The sequence below is a fragment of the Typopeltis vanoorti genome, chromosome 22 (genome assembly GCF_054136105.1).
Source record: "Typopeltis vanoorti isolate ZY-2024b chromosome 22, IOZ_Tvanoo_1.0, whole genome shotgun sequence".
Taxonomy (NCBI): domain Eukaryota; kingdom Metazoa; phylum Arthropoda; class Arachnida; order Uropygi; family Thelyphonidae; genus Typopeltis; species Typopeltis vanoorti.
In genome coordinates this window covers 54,990,099-55,011,799 of record NC_143570.1, presented here as the reverse complement: position 1 = coordinate 55,011,799, position 21,701 = coordinate 54,990,099, and the positions used below count along the sequence as shown (strand labels likewise).

General features: G+C 32.9%; 1 protein-coding gene across 1 annotated transcript in view; it reads left to right on the top strand.

Annotated features, from left to right (window-relative positions):
• The window catches only part of l(1)G0289 (plexin domain containing lethal (1) G0289), a 247,431-nt gene that overhangs the window by 202,838 nt on the left and 22,892 nt on the right, over positions 1-21,701 (top strand). The window contains exons 11-12 of the mRNA XM_090412195.1: positions 4,773-4,818; positions 9,875-10,063. Of these exons, the coding sequence (XP_090268321.1) occupies positions 4,773-4,818; positions 9,875-10,063 (235 nt within the window). The remainder of the gene's footprint in view (positions 1-4,772; positions 4,819-9,874; positions 10,064-21,701) is intronic.

Genomic DNA, 21,701 nt, shown 5'->3' with positions numbered 1-21,701 from the left:
TGTGTACAAGTAACATCCGGTTTTTGTTGGCTTTCTATATACTCAGAAATTGAGTGTGTCCAAATTTGGTAGAAGCCTGTTTACCTCCATTTCCACACTGAATTTAATCCAAGGGTAAATGCTATTGAGCAATTCTTCCACTTGAGTAATAGAGCCGAGCCGAATGATGAAAACATCGTCAACATATCAGAGTCAAGTTTTAGGTTATTTTCCATGGTATTGAATGGCTTTTCTTCGGACCACTCCACAAACAGATTTGCCAATAAGGAAAAAAGGGAAAAGCTCATTGCTAATCTTTTCTTCAGTTAAAAATATTCTTCTTGAAATTTGAAAAAGTGCTATGATACAATGTTTAAAGAGAGCTACGGTGTCTAGTGGAAAGAGGTCTTGTAGTGACTGTATGGTTTCTGTTCTTGGTACATAGGTGAACAGATTAATGATGTCAAGGCTTGCAATAGATCAGTAGGCTTTATTACAATGCCTTTGGTACATTCTATGAAGTGTGTTGTTTATAAAAGATGTTATTTTGCCGATGAGGGAGCTGCAGGCTTGTTATACATCTGGATAGGCAATGAAGTTGGAGAATGCAATATCATTGATGTTGCATTCTCCAACTTCAACGCAGACTGCAGGAATTTGGCCTAAATGCTAGAATTCCATGAAAAAAGCCATTTTTATCTCTCAAACAAAGGTTGAATAGGTTAAACTGGGCTAAAACCCATGTTAACTGGACAGTGGAACAATGGGACAGTATTATTTGGATGATGAGACCAAAATCTTCCTGTTTGGTAGTGATGGCATAAAATACGTAAGGAGAAGAATCGGAAAAGATTTGCATCCTGATTGCATTATACCTACTGTGAAACACCCACTTAGTGTTATGATTTGGGGTTGTATGACATCAAAAGGTGTGGGCAGAATTTGCCTGATTAGTGGGAATATAAATGCCCAAAAATACATAAATGAAATACTTGAGCCCAAACTGAAGCCTTCTGCACGTGATCTTTTCCAAGATAATGAAGCGTTTATATTTCAACAGGATTCAGCTCCATGTCATGTTGCTGCTGTGTGCAAAAAGTGGCTTCAAGATAATCATATTCCACTGCTGGAATGGCCTGGGAATAGCCCAGACCTTAACCCAATCAAAAATCTATGGAGCTGACTAAAGAAACTTGTTAGTCAGAAGCAACCCAGCAATAAAATCCAATTAATAGAAGCAATAATTCAATCTTGGTTTCACATAACAGCTGCAGAACTAAAAAACTTGATTCACTCCATGGGAAGGCATTGTAAGGCCGTAATTAACGCTAAAGGTTACCCAACTAAGTATTAACTCACATTGTGAGAATATTTGTATATCTCGTTTTTTCTGTGTTTAACTTTTCTTCTTTATAACTGCTGTTCTAATAAAAAAAAAAATCCTTCATAAAAGTTATTGCATTACATTCTTGATTAAATTATCTTTCCATTGCTATATAATTTTATGATATTACTCAAAAAAAAAAAGTGGTGTTATGAGCCATCAAACCTCAGAAATACACATTTTCCAAAAGGTTTCCACAATTTTGACCACTAGAGTACTTCATCTTGAGGAATTTCATCCTTGTTAATTAAATTTTTCTTTGCATAGACTGAACTGTGATTGGCTGTATAATTGCTTCAGAATTTGTAAATTTTGACTGTTTTTCAGACATATACTATGCTCTACCTGTTAATGTGAACATTAACTAGTTCAGAAATAATATTTTTTACGTACTTTAACAATGTGATTTAGTTAATGTTGACACTAACTAGGGAATGTTAACATTGACAACTTTTGAACATTAGCATGAACATATATATTTTTATTTTTTGTTATATTTTACATAGTCTGGAAATCTTTCTCTAGAGACCAAACTTTTCAAGCCACTTCAGGTCTCCAATAAGCCTAGGTGTAGTCTGATGCCAGGTGATGAAATTCATCTACCACCTAAACTTTTTAATATGTGCTGCTGAGCATATTTTAACTTTTTTTAAAAAAAAAAGTTCATATTAAAACTATCTCATACTTAAATTCAAAAGTCACTTCAAGCTGAATTTGTTAGCACATGAATGTTAACTTAGTGCAGCTGTCATATTAAAGTGGAAGTGTTGCCATTGTGACATGCAAAAAGATTAAATGTGTAATGTTTGTGGTAATTGGCTGCTGAAAACTAGCTACTCAAAATATGCCTACAACTACAAAAATTAGGCAGGTTTGAAACTGTTAACTAAATGGTGCTGGAATTGAGCATCCTGGCTCTTACCATTTTTATATAAAATTTGGTTGGAGCTTAATTTTAAGTGTCAATGAATCTCTTACCTGTTCTTTAAGTAATGATGATGAAGATAGACAAACCTTATAGTGATTAAATGTTTCCTGATTCAAGATCTTCCATAATCTCCTTACTATTCTTTAGTAGGGTAACCATATATTCTCTCTAATAAGAAAGATCTCACTTCAGTTAACCTTGCATTTTGATAATACCGATATAACCTGGACAAGATTAAATTGCTCTTCTTGTGCCAATTTAGTATCTTGCTTTTCCTGGCACTAATACATAATCTACAGCCTTAAAAAAAATTAGGTGACCTTGCTGTTCCAGACACCCTTCTCACCTGTACATCTTTCACATCTAAGTACATAAAAACACTAGCAGTTGCTAGTTATTCTCTGTGGAGGTTAAGACTGTTCCAGTCTTAACCTCCACAGAGACTGAGGACACATGAAAGTCTTGAGTACTGTTCCAGTACTCAAGACTTTCATGTGTCCTTGTTCTCGAACAACATTGGCAAGGATCCTGCGTAATTGATACCCGCCAAAAGAATATCTTATTGTGTTCTACCATCATGTATATGAATTTCAGCTAGTACAGAATAATTTGGTTTAAACCTTAAATTGTTCATTCAACATCTTGGTAGATATGTTAAAAGGAAGGACTATGTCAGTGCAGTAATCAGTAGTTGGAAACTTAAAATCGCTAAACAGCTAAAATTTTAATTGAATATCCTCTGTTCAGAATTATTCCTGTTTTTCTCCTTTAACTAATATCTCTTTAGAATAAATGCTAACTCTTTTAGTCCATCTATTTGAAAACCTACTTCACCGAATTATCATAATTGAATTGGTATAATCCATTCTGTTTAGACGAGATGCTCTCCTCCTCTTTACACTTCCACGAGTCTGATCCATTAAATTTTTTCAGTCTCTCACAGTAGGTTTTCTTTGCAGGTTTCCCTTTTTTAGAGATCTGAAATTGTATGAACCAGTGAACATTCTTCTTCTACCATTTCATTTTTGTTTTGACCTCTTAAAAAGAGATGCCTGCATTTTCCTTTTTGAGATGAATTAGTCTTGTTTGAGTAATTATAGTATCAGTTATGGCTGTAGGCTTTGTTCAATCCATTTGATGAAATTTTTTTTTGTGTATGAGGTAGAGAGTAATTTTAATTCATCTCTTGATGACAGGATAGGTTGGAACCTTCTCTTGTATATATGAGTACGTTATACATCCTTCATTCTTTGGTAACCTTGTTGGAAAAATAGATCTACATTGTACTTCACCATAAGATCTATTTATTGCCTACCACAAGGAAAGTAAGTCTGCGCAGTTAGCCTAGTGGCTTTGCACTTCGCAACCATATGCCTGGGGAAGGAGTGTCCTAGGTTCGATTCCCATCGCCGACGTGAGGAGCTAAAGGATCTTCCTCAGCCATAGCCAAATTAGCCAGTCTTGGGCATGTACAGCAGGATTTTTTCTGCCAGTTTATCTGGGGTTTTTTCATCCTGCAAACTGGCCCCGTGAACACACAGGGATACAGACAGGAATACTTATAGGCATAGGGGGTTACCATCCTATCCTCGTACTTTGGTTACGAAATCCAAGCATGCTTGGAAGATTGGGGGCCTTAAAGGCCAGTTAAAGCCATTGAGATAGATAGATAGACAAGGAAGGTATAGACAGAACTTCAGAGGTATATTAAAGTTAGGCAAATAAAATACTACCATAAGGAAAATGATTTGATCTATGGTTTAATCTAACAGCAATATAAATGTGTAAGCAATTCAGATTTCATTTTGATGCTAAAATCTGAATTGCTTTGTTCTGTCTTTTTTAAATCGAATTAACTTTTCTTACAAAGTCTTTTTTTTTTTCACTCACGTGTTTTATTAATTTACCATCCTTCTCTATTGGAAAGAAATTATAACAGAAGCCGACTCATCAGCTTCTTAATGGTCAACTATTCATCACTTGCACCCTTCACTCTGTGATTAAAGCTAAAGCCATCAGTTAGAAAGCTGACTTGACTGGTGGTTCAGTCGGCTTTCTAACGGACTTTAGAATGTGCATAAAGGTGAATTTTCTTTGCTTGAGAGATGACAAGGTGAAATTTCTCGTTACAAGGATTCAGAGAGATCTGTTTTAATTTAAAATAAGCTTCTTTACAAGTTACAAGGATTCAGAGAGATCTGTTTTAATTTAAAATAAGCTTCTTTACAATAAAGCAGAAAGGATTTAAAATGAAGTAATGTAATTAAATTTCATTTTCGTTCTTTCATTTCTAGATTTATAAGATACATTTATTATATATAGTTTTCATCAGAATTCTTCACCTTAAATTTTATAAGGCGTCATTGAATAGGTATTTGTTATATATTGGGTTTCTTTTGATGTGCTGAAAAGATATAATGAACTCAAGTGGGTTTGAGTGTATCTTAATTTTTTTTTTTTTATTATTATTATTTCCTATAGAAAAAAACTGAGAATTGTTCAGAAGATTCATCATCATTTCCTATAGGTAAGATAACTGGAATACTTTCAATTTTTAAGAGATTTACAAGGGTGGTCTGAAAAGTTTTCAGCCTCGACCATAGATGGCAACACTCGGCACAATTTTTTTTTTCTAAGTTATTACATCTGTCATAAGCATCCGTGTGAAATTGCAAGTCATTCTATCAAGTTAGTTTGTTTTATACAGCTGTATGAAGCAAAAGTGTCGTCTCCCTTGAAATGGATAAAATTGAGTATCATGCGGTTATAGAATTCTTTGTAAAAGAAGGTTTAATGCCAAAAGAAATTCATTCAAAGTTCACAAAAGTTTATGGGCACCCTTCTCCTTCATTTCGACAATTAAGAAATGGGCTACCTAGTTTAAATGTGGCATCCCATTTCTTAATTTACCATCCTTGAAGTTGATCCACATGAAGGAAATTCAAAAAGTGTAACAACACCAGAAATCATTGATCAAGTGCACGATATGGTATTGGATGACAGGTGAGTCAAAGTGCATGAAATTGCTGAGACTATAGGCATTTCAAAAGAACATGTAGGATATATTTTGCATGAAGAATTGCAAATGAAAAAGCTTTGTGCAAGATGGGTGCCATGTTTGCTCACAGCAGATCAAAAACGCACTCGCATGAAAATCTGAACAGTACTTGGAGCATTTTAACAAGAATAAAGCTGATTTTGTGCGTTGATTTATTATTATGGATGAGACTTGGATTCACTATTATACACCAGAATCCAAACAACAGTCAAAACAATGAACAGAAGGCAGTTGTTCAGCACCAAGAAGACAAAGTCTATTCCATCAGCAGGAAAGGTCATGGCATTTTGTTTATTAATTATCTTGAAAAGGGTAAAAAAAAAAAAAAACCGGGGAATATTATTCCAATCTTTTAATAACCAGGCTAGACGAAAAAATTCGTGAGAAAAGAGCTGGTTTACAGAAGAAAAAAAAATCATCTTTCATCAGGACAATGCACCTGCCCACAAAGGTGTTTTGGCAATCGGAAAATTAAGGGATCTGCTCTATGAATTGTTGGAACATCCACCCTGTTCCCTAGATTCTGCTCCCTCTGATTTCTATCTCTTCCCAAAACCAAAACTCTTTCTCAGTGGTCAGCGTTTTTCTTCGAATCAAGAGGTGATTGCAGCTATAGAGGGGTATTTTGCAGATCTTACTGAGAATTATCCCTGTGATGGGATAATTGCACTGGAGCATCGCTGGAATAAAGTATTAGTCTTAAGGGAGATTATGTTGAAAAATAAAAATAATTTTGAAATTATAAAATTCGTTTTTTCATTGTTAGGCCGAGAACTTTTCAGACCACCCTCGTACAGTCTTTTTATTCTTGTGGAATATACTCTTCATACACCTAATGACTGTTCAGACATTCTTGATTATGATGCATATAGCACCTGTAGATTTGCATTTTTATCAAGTAATTTTTATAGAATATAAAAATTACTTGATAAAAATATCAAGAATTTGTCATTAAATAATTTTTTTGTGATTATTTCACATATTTCAGTGAAGTATTTTCAGAATCATAAATTATAGCAATTATAGCTTTTTTAAATTTATTAATGGGAAAGTAATGTAGCATCATTGTATAATATAACTAGAAACAAGAGAACTTTGTTGATATCATGAAAAAAGACTATATAGCTTGTTTAGTATTAATGAAAATATTAATATTGCTTAATTTTGGTGTAAATGTCACTTGACAGCCTTTGCTTTTTATCAGATGGATTGTAAGTTATCAGTGTTCTCTCCTCCCAAAATAATTTTAAAAAAAATTAAATTAAATAAAAATTCTTTCTCTCTCGTTATCAGCTTTGCTTTTAAGGCACTCTAGATATGTTAGTTTTCAGTGTTTCTTTTCAACAAGAGGGTTGTTAAGATTAACTATATATAATCTGGATATAATCTGCTTGGTTGGCTGACTGAATAGCATACCTGCTCCACCAAATAGCAGGTTTGAATACCACTGTTGGCATGGATAATTATGAATACCTTTAGGTGGGAAATGAATTCCTATGTCCAGTGACACCACAATGATACTTGTAGGAGGTCTGAAATGGTTTGAGAAGTTCCATGTTTGATCTCTACAGAAATGTTGCTGGATTATATAATTAAAAATTAATTAATTAAAAAATATACCCCACTTAGGCTTACTAATGCATTATAATGTGACTCCCACATCAAAAAAAAAAAAAATTAAATCAATAGTATATTCAAAATGTTAACTAAAATTGTTACTCTAATATTTATGTTTAAGCAATAGCAAAATATTTTGCCATTACTTAAATTTGAATGCTCTGTTGAACTTGTATTTCTGATTTATACCTAATTCAGAAGCAAAATAAAATAATAAATATGAATACTAGTCTAAATGTTAAATATTTTCTTCTTTGTTTATGCAAAATATTCTATTTAGCTTAATAAATAAGTAATCTCTCAATTATCTAGCCTTCGATTAACTAACCCTTGAATGGGTTAGAATTTCAAATGACATCTGGTACTGCAAGATGTAAATGTACTTTCAGATATCTAACCTGCAAATTGTTTTCCCACTATAGTTGAATAATTGAGGGATTATTGTCCCATGAAAAACTATTTTGCAGCAACCTTAAATCATGAGGCTATGAAAAATTGTAGCAAGATATTTGGCCTGCTTGTAATGAATAATCTAGATGAATATTAGAAAGAAGTTGTAAATAAAAGAATTAAAACAAATTAACATTCATCTGTTAATAACTCTTCTCTCATCATCCTTCCTCAGCTTGTTTCTGTCTTTAGCTAATATCTTCCATTTCATATCAAACTTTTTAGATAATTCTTCCATCTTCTTCTTTAGTGACCTTTCCTTTACTTGGTACCACTCAGTGCTAATTTTATCCATCTTTTAATCTAATAATATGGCCAGCCCATCTCTATTTACATAATTCACAGTCTTTCACAATATCCACTACTCCAATCTATTCTGCATTAGCTTAAAGCAAACATGATGGTACAGCATGATGAAATTTCATTCCAGCTATGATATTGCCTGGTTAAACAACAGCTCTACTGTTTTCATCAGGGAATCAAGACAAACGGTCAATCAGCTATTGTAACAAAATCCTCAGAAGAATTGAATATAGGCATCATTACACATAAGTACCAACAGAGGAGAGATTGAACTGGCAGAACAACAAGAGAAGTACCATGCTGACATAATTGATATCATTGACACAAAGAAGACAAACATGTGAGATCCTGCTAAATAATAAATACAGGATGTTATATTTGGCCCATAATGATAAAGAAAAGAGAAGTAATAGTATTTAACAGAAAACATGAAGATTAACATCTTAATTGAAAGGCAATTTCAAGGAAAATTATGTGCGAACATTACAAAATGGGGAATTATTTGTTATGTTCCCACAGAAGGTTCTTAGGAGGAAGTGGAAGAATTTTTCAAGTTGTCAGAGAAGGGAGCTGATATAAAGAACATAGAAAAGCTGGTCCTTGAGTGATATTACAACAGTATATCTCAAACATACAGAAATGTTTGGAAATTTTTGGTAAAAAGAGTAAAACTACTAATAAGTGCCTGATGAATTTCTGTTCAGGACACAGACTTATCATCACTAACACCATGTTTCAAGATAAAAATATGCACAAATTCATATGGAGAGAAGACACAAAAGTGTTATGGACTATAATATTGACTCTGATATCTTCATGCTGGTTCAGGGGATTTACAATTGGAAATTATCAACATTCTTCAAGCAGGATAAAAATGAATATTGCATTGAAAAGAACAAAATATAAGAAAATTTTAAAAAGAATTAAATTTCAATAGCTTTTATGGGTGAACTGTAGTCATGTATATAAACACTATTTTAAGAAAAAAATAAGTGTGAAAACAAGCACCAAACCTTGGGATCCTAGTTGCAGACTCTGGTGAAAACCTTAATTGATTCAGCTAAGGAGGCATATGATAAAGTCATCTGCTAGGATAGAAAAATCAAAACTTCATGATTGATGCAAGAAGTTAGAGGCAGTCCTGGAAAAGAAAGCATATTGAAAATTTCTAGCAAGTAATCTGCCACGGATCCCCTAAGAGAATGTGGAGAAAAATTTAAGGCATCAAAATTATGTGTTGAAGTAGATAAACAAGAAGTAATGGGATGACTAAGTGTATGTGGGAAAATGTTCTGCAGGCTATTGAAAAAGTTTAGAATTGGAGGAAAAAGTCAGTAAAAAAAAAAAAAAATCAGATGATAAACATGACATTAAAACTGAAACTAAAGATATTCTGGATGTCTGAAGTAATTATAAAAAAAAATTGCTAAACGAAACAAGCAGTGCCGCTACAGCGGTAGAAAATATTCAAGACGAATGCAGTCAGTAATACATATCAGAGATAGGAAAAGCTGTTATAAACCTTAAATGTGGAAAGTCAGCTAGAGTAGATATTTGATCAAATATGGAGGTATAAATCTTTTTACAATGACTGTACTGAATAATTCAGAAAGCCTGGTCTGAAGATTGAATTCTGGATGATAGGTACTATGAGAGCACTATACCAGTCTATAAAAAGCGAAATAAAATTGAATGTGAGAAACCTTATACATATTACAGTTATGAACAAACTGTACACGAAATTTAGCTTCATGTAAATGTCAAGACTTGATTTGGTTTGGTCAAGTATGACAGATTAAATCCAGCAATGTTTCCATTTTTTACTGGCATGGAAATGAAGAGAGAAAAGATTGGATTTAAAATTCTGCATCAAAACTCTCAGAAATGATTACAAATGAACATCTACTTTTACTGTGAAATTACTCAGTTTATGTGAAGAAGTATAATTGTGTTTCCTGCCTCCACTAACTAAAAAACTTCAGAATTGTTTTAATATTTATAGTTGAAGTCTTGCATTAATTTTTTTTAATAAATCAATATATTTTCCAGATTTAAAGCAATGAAATATTTTGACAACAATGATTTAATACTGTTTGCTGAGATTTTGCAAACTGTGCTTTATGAAACTTAAATATATAGTTAATTTTTTTTCTAGTAACTGGTGAAACATCATCGGTGTCATATTCAACACATTCATCTCTCTCATCTCAAGGAACCTCATTTACTCCCATAAGTACCAAGAATTTAAATGAACATACATCTACTTTGTCATCAGGTGATTTATATTCACACCCACAAGTTGAATCAGGTGATCAGAATGCTGAGACAGTACATAGTGCTCGAGGTAATTTTCTTTTCTATATTAAAAAAATTGCTCTCATGATCAGAAATGATTACTTGTTAATCAGTTCAGAAACTTCTGAAATGATTAAGAAGAATAGAGTGCATTTGATCTGAAATGAATGTGGAAGCAAATTATAAATTTATCCATCCTATTTGACTGGCTACATTTCCCCTCTACAACAACCTATATGCTTTGGAATTTGGGTTCAGATTCCAGTATGGATGTTTTGTAAGTCATCATCATGCTTTTCAAGGATTTAGGTCTAGAGTGGCCTGTTCCAACCTTAGAAGTCATCGTTGAATCTCTTTAAAACAAAGATTATCAATCTTTGTTTTCATTCTTTTAATGTGTTTTCCATCCATTTATGTTTGTATTTTTAAATTTTTTCTATTACACTGATTCCTGGTCTAATTCTTTTCATTTCAGCTCTTATTAATGTTCATTTGTCTTTTTGTTTTATTGTTCAGATTTCACTTCCATGCAATAGGGCTGATGTATTGTATACTTTGTCTGGTTTATTTTTGAACTAGGTTAGGTTTAACCACCCAACTGGCCAGGACGTATATATACGTATAAGTTACCAGGGATTGCGAAGTTAATATTAAAATTGTAATACCATTGATATTACATTGAAATATGCGATGGATACGAAGTGTAGAGGAGTGATGTATTTTATCCATATTGACGGTGCCGTGGTTAAATATAGCATTTATTACACCTGTTATTTTTAAATATTTTACAATTTTTAGATTTATACCTTTATCATTTTCATACGTAATCATACATCCTTGGTAGTTAAATGAGTTCACCTGTTCTAAAATCTTGTTGTTTATTAATATTTTAGTTCTTATTGGATCTTGTCCTTTAAAGGCCATCGTTTTTGATTTTTCTGTTGATATTATCATTACATAATCTTTAGCTATCTCATTTAAATTTAAAATATCTTTCTGTGAGTTATCTTTAGAATTTATAATTATTATTTGGTCATCAGCAAAAAGGAAAGTGTTCAAGTTCAGAGTAGGAGAAATTTTAATACTTTGATGGAAATTTTTATTCCGTTTTGTTATTATTTTATTTAGATAAATATTAAAAACAGTGTTGCTGAAAGGGGACATCCCTGTCGGACTCCTTGGTTTATCTCTCTCGGATATGATAGGTCATATTTTAATCTTATTTGTATTTGATTATTTTCATATATACTTACGATAGCTTTTAGAATATTATTTGGCATTTGTCTTTCTTTTAATATGTTAAATAAAGTACTTTTAACTTTATCAAATGCTTTTTCAAAGTCAATAAATATAATATGTGTTTCTAAATTGTATTCTCTTCTTTTCTCCATTATTAATTTTAGGCAAAAGGCCATGTATATATCGTTCTTTTCTAAATTCATTTTGCACTTCTAAAATAAAGCTTTCAGGATATTTTATTGGTTTGTTATTTAAAATTCTGCTATATATTTTATAATAGGAATTTAGAATACTTATACCTCTATACTTTTTAGAGTCATCTCTACTACTTTTTTAAAGATAGGGATCGCTATTGTTTTTTTTCCTATTCTGTTGGTGGGTTGCTTGTTGAATAGATTTTATTTAAAAATAATGTCTTTCTTTGAACCTTATTCTTGCATATTTTATAATTCTGAACCTAACTTATATCCTCCATGTAATTTTCCATTTCTTATTTCTTTCAGGCTGATTTCTAATTCTTTAGTTATTTCCTTTTCATTTTCATTAAATGTTTGCCAATTTTCTTTTTTAAAATATTTATCTGTCCACAATCCTGTATAGAAATTTAGAAATTCTTCTAATTTCAATTCGGTGTTTAATTTTACATTTTCTTTAGTATCTGTATTTAAATGTTTCAAAAGTTTATATACATTGGATCTTATTTTATATAAATCATGTTCTAAAGTAGAAACAAATTTGTTCGATGATTCTCTGTCTTTTTCTGACTTCTCTTTTAGTTATGGCGCTTATTCTTTTATATTCTATTTCATCTTCTAACCTTTTACTGCAACTATTTATGATGTGCTCTTTTTTTCATTTTGATTATTTCTTTCAGTGTATCATCCCATATCTTCGGTTTATTCTTTTTATTGAATTGTTTAGTCTTTCCTAAGCTTCTATTTGCTGCTGTATTTAGTCATTATGCTGTATGTAAGTTATTAGGTTTTTGGTGATATTGTTATTATTATTATTTTTAAATTGAGGTTTGAAGTAACTTGATAAGGTTTCATATTGGTTAATAGAATGTAATTCTTGGATTGTTTAACTTTTAGCCTTCCCACAGTAATAAATTTGTTCTGGTTAAAACTGTTTGTGGGTGGGATTGATATAATAAAATAGTGTTCAGCTAATGAGTCAAAAGATGGGTGAAGTTACAAGATTGAATTATAACTTTTGACTTTGTTAATCAGAGCTCACTTATTAAACTAGAAAACTGAATGTTTTGATTTGAAAGGGGGGGGGTAATAATAATGAAGTCATATTTTATCTACAGATTTACTCAATTACAAAAGATAATTGAAAAATGTTGTATCCCTTAGTTTTGGTCCATTTAGATGCCTTAGTTTTTATACATATATATCATGGGTGTCCGCAGAGGGGGAAGGAGAAATGGGGCACTTGCAACCCCCCCAGGATCGAGTACAATTTACGATTATAATCCACAAATTATAATCGTAAATTATTATTTTATATATATTAATTCTTGTTTCCTTTATATTGTAAATTTATATACATTACATATGTGTTTTTGTATTGATGCAATACTGTATTCTATAATCTACTTTTGAAAAAAAAAATTAAACAATTAAATAAAAATTTGTTGTGTAATTAATTGTTTGTCTCTAAACTTTGCCCCTCCCTCCCTGGAAAATTTTCTGTGAATGCCCATGATATAATATATATGTGTATTTTATATGCATATTTAATGTTATCAGCTGGATAACTGGAAGGAAACCTCCAAGCTCCTTTTTAAGGAATACAGAGAACTTGCTGTACTTCTGAAGTAATGTCCAATCGTTATCTTCTCATGATTCACCCTGTTCATAGGTATCTACCATTGCCATCAACATCATAACAGGTGTCACCAAAACAAAGATAAGATAGATACTGAATGAACAAGGATGTGTTGACAATTTGGAATTTGGCAGAACAAATCTCATCTTCCTCTTTCCCTCTTTTACTTGCAGGTGTCGAGGGTTTATTAATCATCGGATCGCAAACCGTTCACATGATAATGTGGTCAGTCCTATGCCCCAGTGCATCATATGTCCATAGTGTTTAGTTTTCAAGGCCAGTTTGCCTCCTTTCGGGATGAAAAATCCCAGGATAAACTAGGGGGAAAAACCCTACTGTCCACACCCAAGACCGGCTAACTTGGCTATGGCTTAGGAAGATCCTTCAGCTCCTCATGTCACCGACGGGAATCGAACTTGGGACACTCCTTCCCCAGGCATATGGTTGCGAAGTGCATAGCCACTAGGCTAACCGCACAGACTAGCAGAAGAAATTCTATTGTTATTGGCTTTAAAAAAAATAAAATAAATAAAATGATGATACAGTGTGATAGGTTTCATGCTGACTTGGGACATTGCCTGGTTAAATAAGGCCCCACTGTTTTCATAAAGAAACCAGGGTGAACAGTAAGAAGTCTGTTACAATAGTTGAATTATCAACATCAGCAGAGTTCAAGATTGACATCACCAATATAAGAAGCATCAATGGAAAAGAAATAATACTAACAGAACAATTGGATAGGTACCAGATCAACATAATAGGTGTTACTAAAACAAAGACAAAAAAAAAAAAGACAGTTTCCAATCTGGTTTGAAGGAAGTGTATAGGTTGAATTTTCGAAGAATCCTTGCTGTTTGTTCCGATGTTCCTTTAAGGTAAGGTATTTAAATTCTTTTCACATTAAATTATACTGTGGTGAAAAGGATGATAATTAGCAATTTTTTGAATGATAGTTTTGTTGTATCCATTACATATCAGATTGCTTTTAATTTTATTCAGTTCATCTAACAAAAGGAGATCAGAAGAGCAGATCACATAAGCTCTATGTATAAGACTCTTGATAATGCAAGTAACCCTTGTATAACGCAGATGTTAGGTTCCATAGAAATGCTGCATTATGCGAGACTCAGATCACACATAAAAAGTAGGGGGTTATGTTCCGAAATCAAATTTTTTTTAATTATATAAATAAAAATAACATCCAACAAAAATATATTTTTATTTAATTCAGGTAATTCACGTTAGTTAAGAAAACATATAAACTATGAAACAAATACGTAGTACAAACTTATAAAAATTACAAATTGTGCATAAACTTCATTGCACATAATGCATAAATGTTTTAGGCTGAATAAAATAAAGTGCATATTTTAATCGTCATCGCTGTCTTCAAAAATGACATTTCGTAGATGTTCTTTATTTACAAGTGGCCAGACATCGTCATCACTTGATATCTCTCAGACAACATTTGTATAATTCTAATTGCATACTTTGGCTGGTTTACTTATCAAGAAGTCAGTAATAAGATCTTGCTTACCACTATGCTGCAATTTTTCGATATTCAATGTTTTTCAATGTGACCAGATGATCAGTGCGGATTCATCTGCTGTGAACACCTGGTCTGCACTATAACCACCACCTTCAATAATTTCTAAAAGTTTTCCTGGGTATTTCCAGGCAGCTTCTACGTCTGCTGATGCTGATTCTCCCTGCATTTTAAGATTATGCAAAGAAAACTGCTTTTTAAAGTTTTTGAACCAACCCTTACTGGCACAAAATCCATTCTGAGAGCTTTCTTCTGAAGAATCTTGATCAAGTTCTGTTAATTGTTTATAAATTTTGAGAGTTTTTTGTGTATTAAGATTTCTATCCAAAGGAATTTTCTTTTGAGTGCAATCTTCTATCGAAATCATTAGAGATTACTCCATGTTTCCTGCTAGAATATTGCGTACACGAGCAACATGCTTTGTACTTACCGTTGATCCAGCAATAACACTTTCTCGGATTTTATGTTCATTTTGTAAGATTGTTTGAATTGTTGATTCATTTAAATTCAAAGTCATTGCAACAACTCCTGGTTTTTCTCCATTTTTCAACTGATCCAAGATTTCAGTTTTTTCTTCAAGAGAAATGAATTTTCTTTTTCAATGCTGGTTTTTTCCCCTTTCATGGCAGTTTTAGTGGCCATTAGTATAAAAATAAAATTTTTACATAAAAAAAAGCATTACATGTTAATTATGTATGTAAGTCACCAGAAAATAAAGTGCTTGATTTGAGATTAACATACTTAGGATTTTTAATTCTTTCCTTGCAGAAAATGAAGACAATTATCAACAATAATTTAGCACACATGCACGTCAATTGTTTACCATGTAAACACTTTATACAGTAAAAAACTGACATACATACATGCAAAAGGGTATTTCCCCTAATATAAATTCGCTACTAATAACCTCATGAGCAATACAGGCAGACACAAATTCAATGAAGATAAATGATTTTTAAGTCGTGTGGTGAAAAATATATGAAAAGATAAACGGTTACTACAATTTGTAGACTGTGTTGTATAAGTACCACATTATATGAGGGTTACCTGTACCCATTTTTTGTGGTGAATGATAGTGGAAGGATGAGTGAATATATCTGCCAGTAAAGCTTGGTAATTATTGCTGATTATCGTCCTTCCAACAGACTACTACAATCTCATGTGAAAAAGAATTTCAGTACCCTACCTTAAAGAAATCTTGGAACAAATAGCAAGATTTTTTGAAAATTCAATCTATACACTTCTTTCAAACCATCTCAGAAAACTGTCTTTCTTTCTACCATCCACAAAGGATGATGTATTACCATCTCTTTCCTTACCAGGTGTCTATCAGGTACCCTGCTTATGCCATCTTTGTTATTTTGGACAGACTAGCTGTTCTGCATTGATTAGAATTGAAGATCAAGACGATATTCGATTTTTAGAATCTGACAAGTCTGATCTTGCTTCACATGCTGTTCACACTAGGCACAGAGTTCTTTGTAGTTAGACTGAACTTCTTCATTCCAGCAAGTTCAAATTCGATTGTCTTTTCCTAGAAACATGTGAAACTCTATGGAATCATCCGAATCTGAACGAATCAGACTGCATGCCAATATCCAAGTTTTGGGAAGTGATCACTATTAACTGGTCATAATTTTTTATATTTTTTATCTATGAAACTTGTTACAATTGTTCCTTTGAATTCTAATAGTGTAATATCATGTACTTCAGCTGTGGAGACACATGATAATATGAGCATGAATTATGACTTATTGTGATTCATCTTTTGAATGTAGTTAGCCATCTGTCTTTTTGATAAAGGCCATGTAATATTGTATGAAATATATTGGAGTTTCTAAATAAAATTCCATATAATTTTTTGCTACATGTGTATGCCTTAAAATAACTTTATAATGTTGAGTAAACGTCCCATTAAAGCAGTGGTCGCCAAATTGGTCAATATCGACCCCCAGGGGTCGATAGAAAAATATAAGACATCATTGTATGGGTAATATTTAATTCAGTTAACTTGGATTACCACCATCCTGAATGACAATGCAATTAAGAGTGAATCGTGGGAACAGTGATATGAATAGGACCTGTAAGATGGAGCAAGGTCATGAAAATAGTTACTGAGGCCAATCAAATAGGCCAAAATGACATATTTACCAACAAACGGATGTTCGTTGCTCCTGCCTGGCCGGTGCGGCGGGAGCGAGATTGCAACACACGTGCAGTTCTTATTTACTTATACTTACACGTATTCGATCTCAGTCTCATTTTTGTGCATCGACATACAGGTGAGCGTTAATGTTCTAAAATTCATCAACATACATATTATAATTCAATCGTTATTCATTCATGAACTAAACTTCTCTATGTTGAAGAGTTGAGCAGGGCTGGTAGTAATACCAGTAGTTTATTAATATCACTAGTAATACCAGTGATATTACTAGTGATAGTAATATAATATATACTATGTTATACATACAATAAACACTGTAACTATAAAATAAACAATCTAAAATCTCACATAAGCATCTTTTTTGCGTGTCCTATTATAATTACATAATAGTAAAATAGAGGGGGTCGATAAAAAGTCACGAAACTCTTGAAGGGGTCGACGGTCAAAGAAGTTTGGTGGCAATATCTCCACATTGGTTCAGGACACAAGAGCATATAGAAGATTTGAGATAGGAAGTGATTGCCATTTAGTTTTGAGCAGAATAAATTTGAATATCGTATCAAAAAGTGTGCACAAAAGTTTTAAAAAAGAATCAAAGTTGAGTAACTCTGAAAAGTGAACTGTAGACTTATTATTTAAGAAATAATAAGTGTTTAAAAACAGAACTAAACTTTGGAGATTCAGTGGTAGACCTTGAAAATGTTGATTCATATTCAGACAGAGGCACGTGTTGAGGTTGTCTGCAGGGATAGAAAGAAAAGTCAAAACTCTATGGTGCACTCAGGAAGTTAGAAGACAGTATGAAAAGTTTCTAGCAAGTAAGTCAGCATGTTCTCTGAGTGAATACAGAGAAAAAAGTAAGAAAGTGAAGCAATGTGTAAAAGTAGTTGTACAAAACTCATGAGAATATTTTGGTAAGAACATAGAAAATAAATATCAGAAAGGTGGCAAAATATTCTGGAGGCTTTTGAAAAAATCTTAGAAATGGAGAAAAGAGAATTATGGAAGGAATCAGATGATAAAGATGACATGAAAACTGGAGATATATTCTAGACATCTGGAGTAATCGCTTTGAAAGACTGCTGAAAGAAATGGCACACTGGTAGAAAATATTCACGAGAAATACAATCAGGAGTACATACTAATACTTGAGGTATGAAAACCCATCAAAACCTGAAATGTGGAAAAGCAGCTGAATTAGATGATATTTTGGCCAGAAATGCTCAAACATGGCAGTATAAAAGTTTTACAGTGGCTACACTACGTAATTCAAGGCTTATTCAAAGAGGGTTGAATTATAGATGATTAGAGGAGTAGAACTTTAATAGTACCTTCTGTAAAAAGGGAAATAGAACTGAATGTGAGAGAAATTACAGAGGAAATTCCCTAGTGAGTGTTCCTGGTAAGATATCTTTCTTCTTCTTCTTGAGTATTCTACAATTGAGCAGGTTCTTCTCTTAGTAGCAAAAACCTTTCTTCCACTCTCTTCTGTTCTGAGCCTTCTCTTTCAAGGTTGTATACCTGTCTCCATTCAGCATGTCATCTAGCATTGTTTTCCTTACTCTTCCTCTGGGTCTTTTTCTGTCTATTTTTCCTTCAATGGCATCTCTGATGATTCAATTCCTTCTCAGAATATGTCCAATCCAGTTTCCCTTTCTTCTTTTTATCCTCCTTAACAGACTTCTTTCTTCTTCTACTCTTTTTAAGACCTCTTCATTCGTTATTTTATCTGTCCATTTGATTTTTTCCAAATCCACATCTTAAAGCTTTCCAAAATCTTAATTTCTTCTTTCTTCAATGTCCAAGTTTCAGCTACATAGAGGGCAACACTCCACACATAATATTTTATTAGTCTTTTCTTTAGGTTTTTCTATCCATTTTACTTCTGAATAAATTCCATTTTCTATTAAAGACATCTCTTCCCATCGCTATTCTTGCTTTTATATCACTTTTACATCTTCCACCACTGCTAATAATACTTCCTAGATATTTAAATGTCTTTACTTGATTCAATTTTTCCCCATTTATTCTGATATCCATATTTGCCTCTTTCCTTACTATTTTCATTACCTTTGTTTTTCTGATGTTCATTTTTATTCCATAATTGATACAGGATTCCAGTAATCTGTTCAACAGATGTAGTCCTATTTCAGTATTTGATAATAATGCCTTGTCATCAAATCTGCATATCTTATTGCAAATATCTGTCTACCTCCAATCTTTATTCCTTCTTCTGAATTCTCCAGTGCTTCTTTTAACATTGCTTCAGAATACATGTTAAACAAATTGGTGACAGAGAACAGACTTGTCTTACTCCTCGTCCAATGATACCTGGTTCTGTTGTACCATATATATCTCTCACCATGGCACTTTGTCCCATATATAGTGAAATAATTAGCCTTCTGTCTTTCCAATCTATACATCTTTTCCATTAATTCCACCATCTTATCCCATTTTACAAAGTCAAAATCTATATAACAGATATTAACTGCTTTATTCACTTCCAGACTAATTTTCACTTACTATTCTTAACAGTCCAGTCACATATCTTTTTCCCCCACCCTTCCTGAAACCAAACTGATCTTCTCCAAGAAATTCTTCCACCTTAGATGCAATTCTTCATTAAGATTCTCATAAGTATTTTTGATGTATGGGAAATGAGGCTTATTGTTCTAAAATCCTTGCAATTCACTGCATTACTTTTCTTTGGTATAGGTATGAATATTAAGGTCATAAAATCTTTTGGTAATTCCCCTTTGTTATAAATTAAATTTATTATTTTGGTTATTTCTTCGGTTCCTTTCTTTTGAAGTTTCAGGAATTTTGCAGGTATTTCATCTATTCCTTCTGCCTTTCCACATTTTAGTTCTTTAATGGCCATTTCTACTTCTATCTTCAAAATCTATGGGCCTAGATCATCTTCATTTACCTTCTTTATACCTTCTAATGGCAACTCATTTGTGGTTTACTCGGGAGTAGAGTCCACAAGACGGCCTGTGACTAGTGGTGTGCCACAAGGATCTGTTCTTGGACCAATGCTGTTTAATTTGTTCATAAATGATATAGGAAATGATCTGAGAGGAACAGTTCATTTGTTTGCGGATGATGCGAAGTTGGGTAGGGCAATAGTGAATGCAGATGACGTCAAAATTTTGCAGGATGATTTGGATAGATTGGAGGTCTGGGCTAAGGAGAATGGATGTCAGTTTAATGTGGCAAAATGTAAGGTTATGCATTTTGGGGTGAAAAGATTGGAGGCAGTTTACTGCATTGGTGGAACCCTGCTCCAGGAAATTGATGAGGCACGAGATTTAGGAGTGTTGGTGGATAGGGAATTGAAATTTAGGGGACACATTGCAAAAGTGACCAAAACAGCTCATCAAATCACTTGGTTGCTGAAGAATACGTTGACAAGCAGGTTATTGTTCCTCTCTATCGAGCCTTGATAAGACCCCATCTAGACTACTGTGCTCAGATTTGGTCACCTAGGTTTCTTCTTGATGGGGAGGATGTGGAGAGGATCCAGAGGCGAGTGACCAAGATGATAGCAGGTCTGTGGAATGAACCGTATGAGAACAGGTTGAGGATTTGTGGGTTGCAAAAATTGGTTGATAGGCGGAGGAGGGGAGATATGATTGAGACATTCAAATTACTGAAGGGTTTCTATAAAATTAATTCAGAAGATATTTTTGAGAACAGGGCTGGTTGTGGGAGGACTAGGGGACATCCATGGAAACTGGGCAAAAGTGTGGTTAGTAAAGGTGTTAGAGCTGGGTTCTTTACTTTTAGAGTAGTGAATGAGTGGAATGCGCTCCCTGAGTCTGTAGTGGATGCTGTGACAGTGAATGAGTTTAAGGCGAGGTATGATAGATACTGTATGAATGTCAGATAGTTGTGATGAATATGATTTGGGGCCTCCCTCGATGAGTCTAATGACTCCCTGGAGTTGCCCGTAATAATAGTAATATGGTCTATTTTCTTTGTCATATAGATCTTCAATGTATTCCTTCCATCTTATTAGGATTTTATCTTCTTCAGTTATGATTTCTCCATTCTTATTTTCTATGCCTCTAGCTCGAATTCCATTTCTCTTGTGATTCACGCTTCTTGCTTTTTCATACAAAAGATCATACCTTCCCACTCTCCCATAATTTTCCATTTCCTCACATTGTTTTTTAAGCCAATCTTCTCTACTTCTTTCTGCTTCTCTTCTCAATTTGTCATTCAGGGTTCTATATTGTATTTTCTCTTCTGGGGTATCTTTATTTATCCATTTTCTTCTTTCATCCATTAGAGAAATCATCTCATTAGTTATCCAAGGTTTTTTTTTATTATTATTCTTTTAGCTCTTACATATCCAATTTCTTCTTCTGCAATCTTCTTTATTTTCTGGATCTTTAGTTTTGACAAAAACTTGTTTCCTCTAATCTCCAATCTATTTCCAAATTCCTTGGTATTTTTTAATTTCTCTAAGTTCTGTTTTTTTTCCTTTTCATAGCTTCTTTTATTTTCTTTAGTTTCACATTTATTTCTATGAATAGTAGGTTGTGGTCAGAGTAAATATCAGCTCCAGGATACTTGCATGCAATTTTTACACTATTCTTGTATCTTTGATTTACTATAATGTAATCAATTTGATACCTTTCCATATCTCCTGGTTTTTTCCATGTGTATAATCTTCTCTTAGATTTTTTAAACCATGTATTCATAATTATTAGGCTTATTTTTTTTACAGAATTCCACTAACCTTTCCCCTCTCTCATTTCTGTTACCTAGTCTGTATCTTCCTACTGCACTCCACACTTATGGTCTTCTCTTTTTTCTTCCTTAATTAGTTCTTGTAATTGTTCATACATTTCCTCTATTTCCTCATTTGAATGGTCACTTGCTGGCATATATACC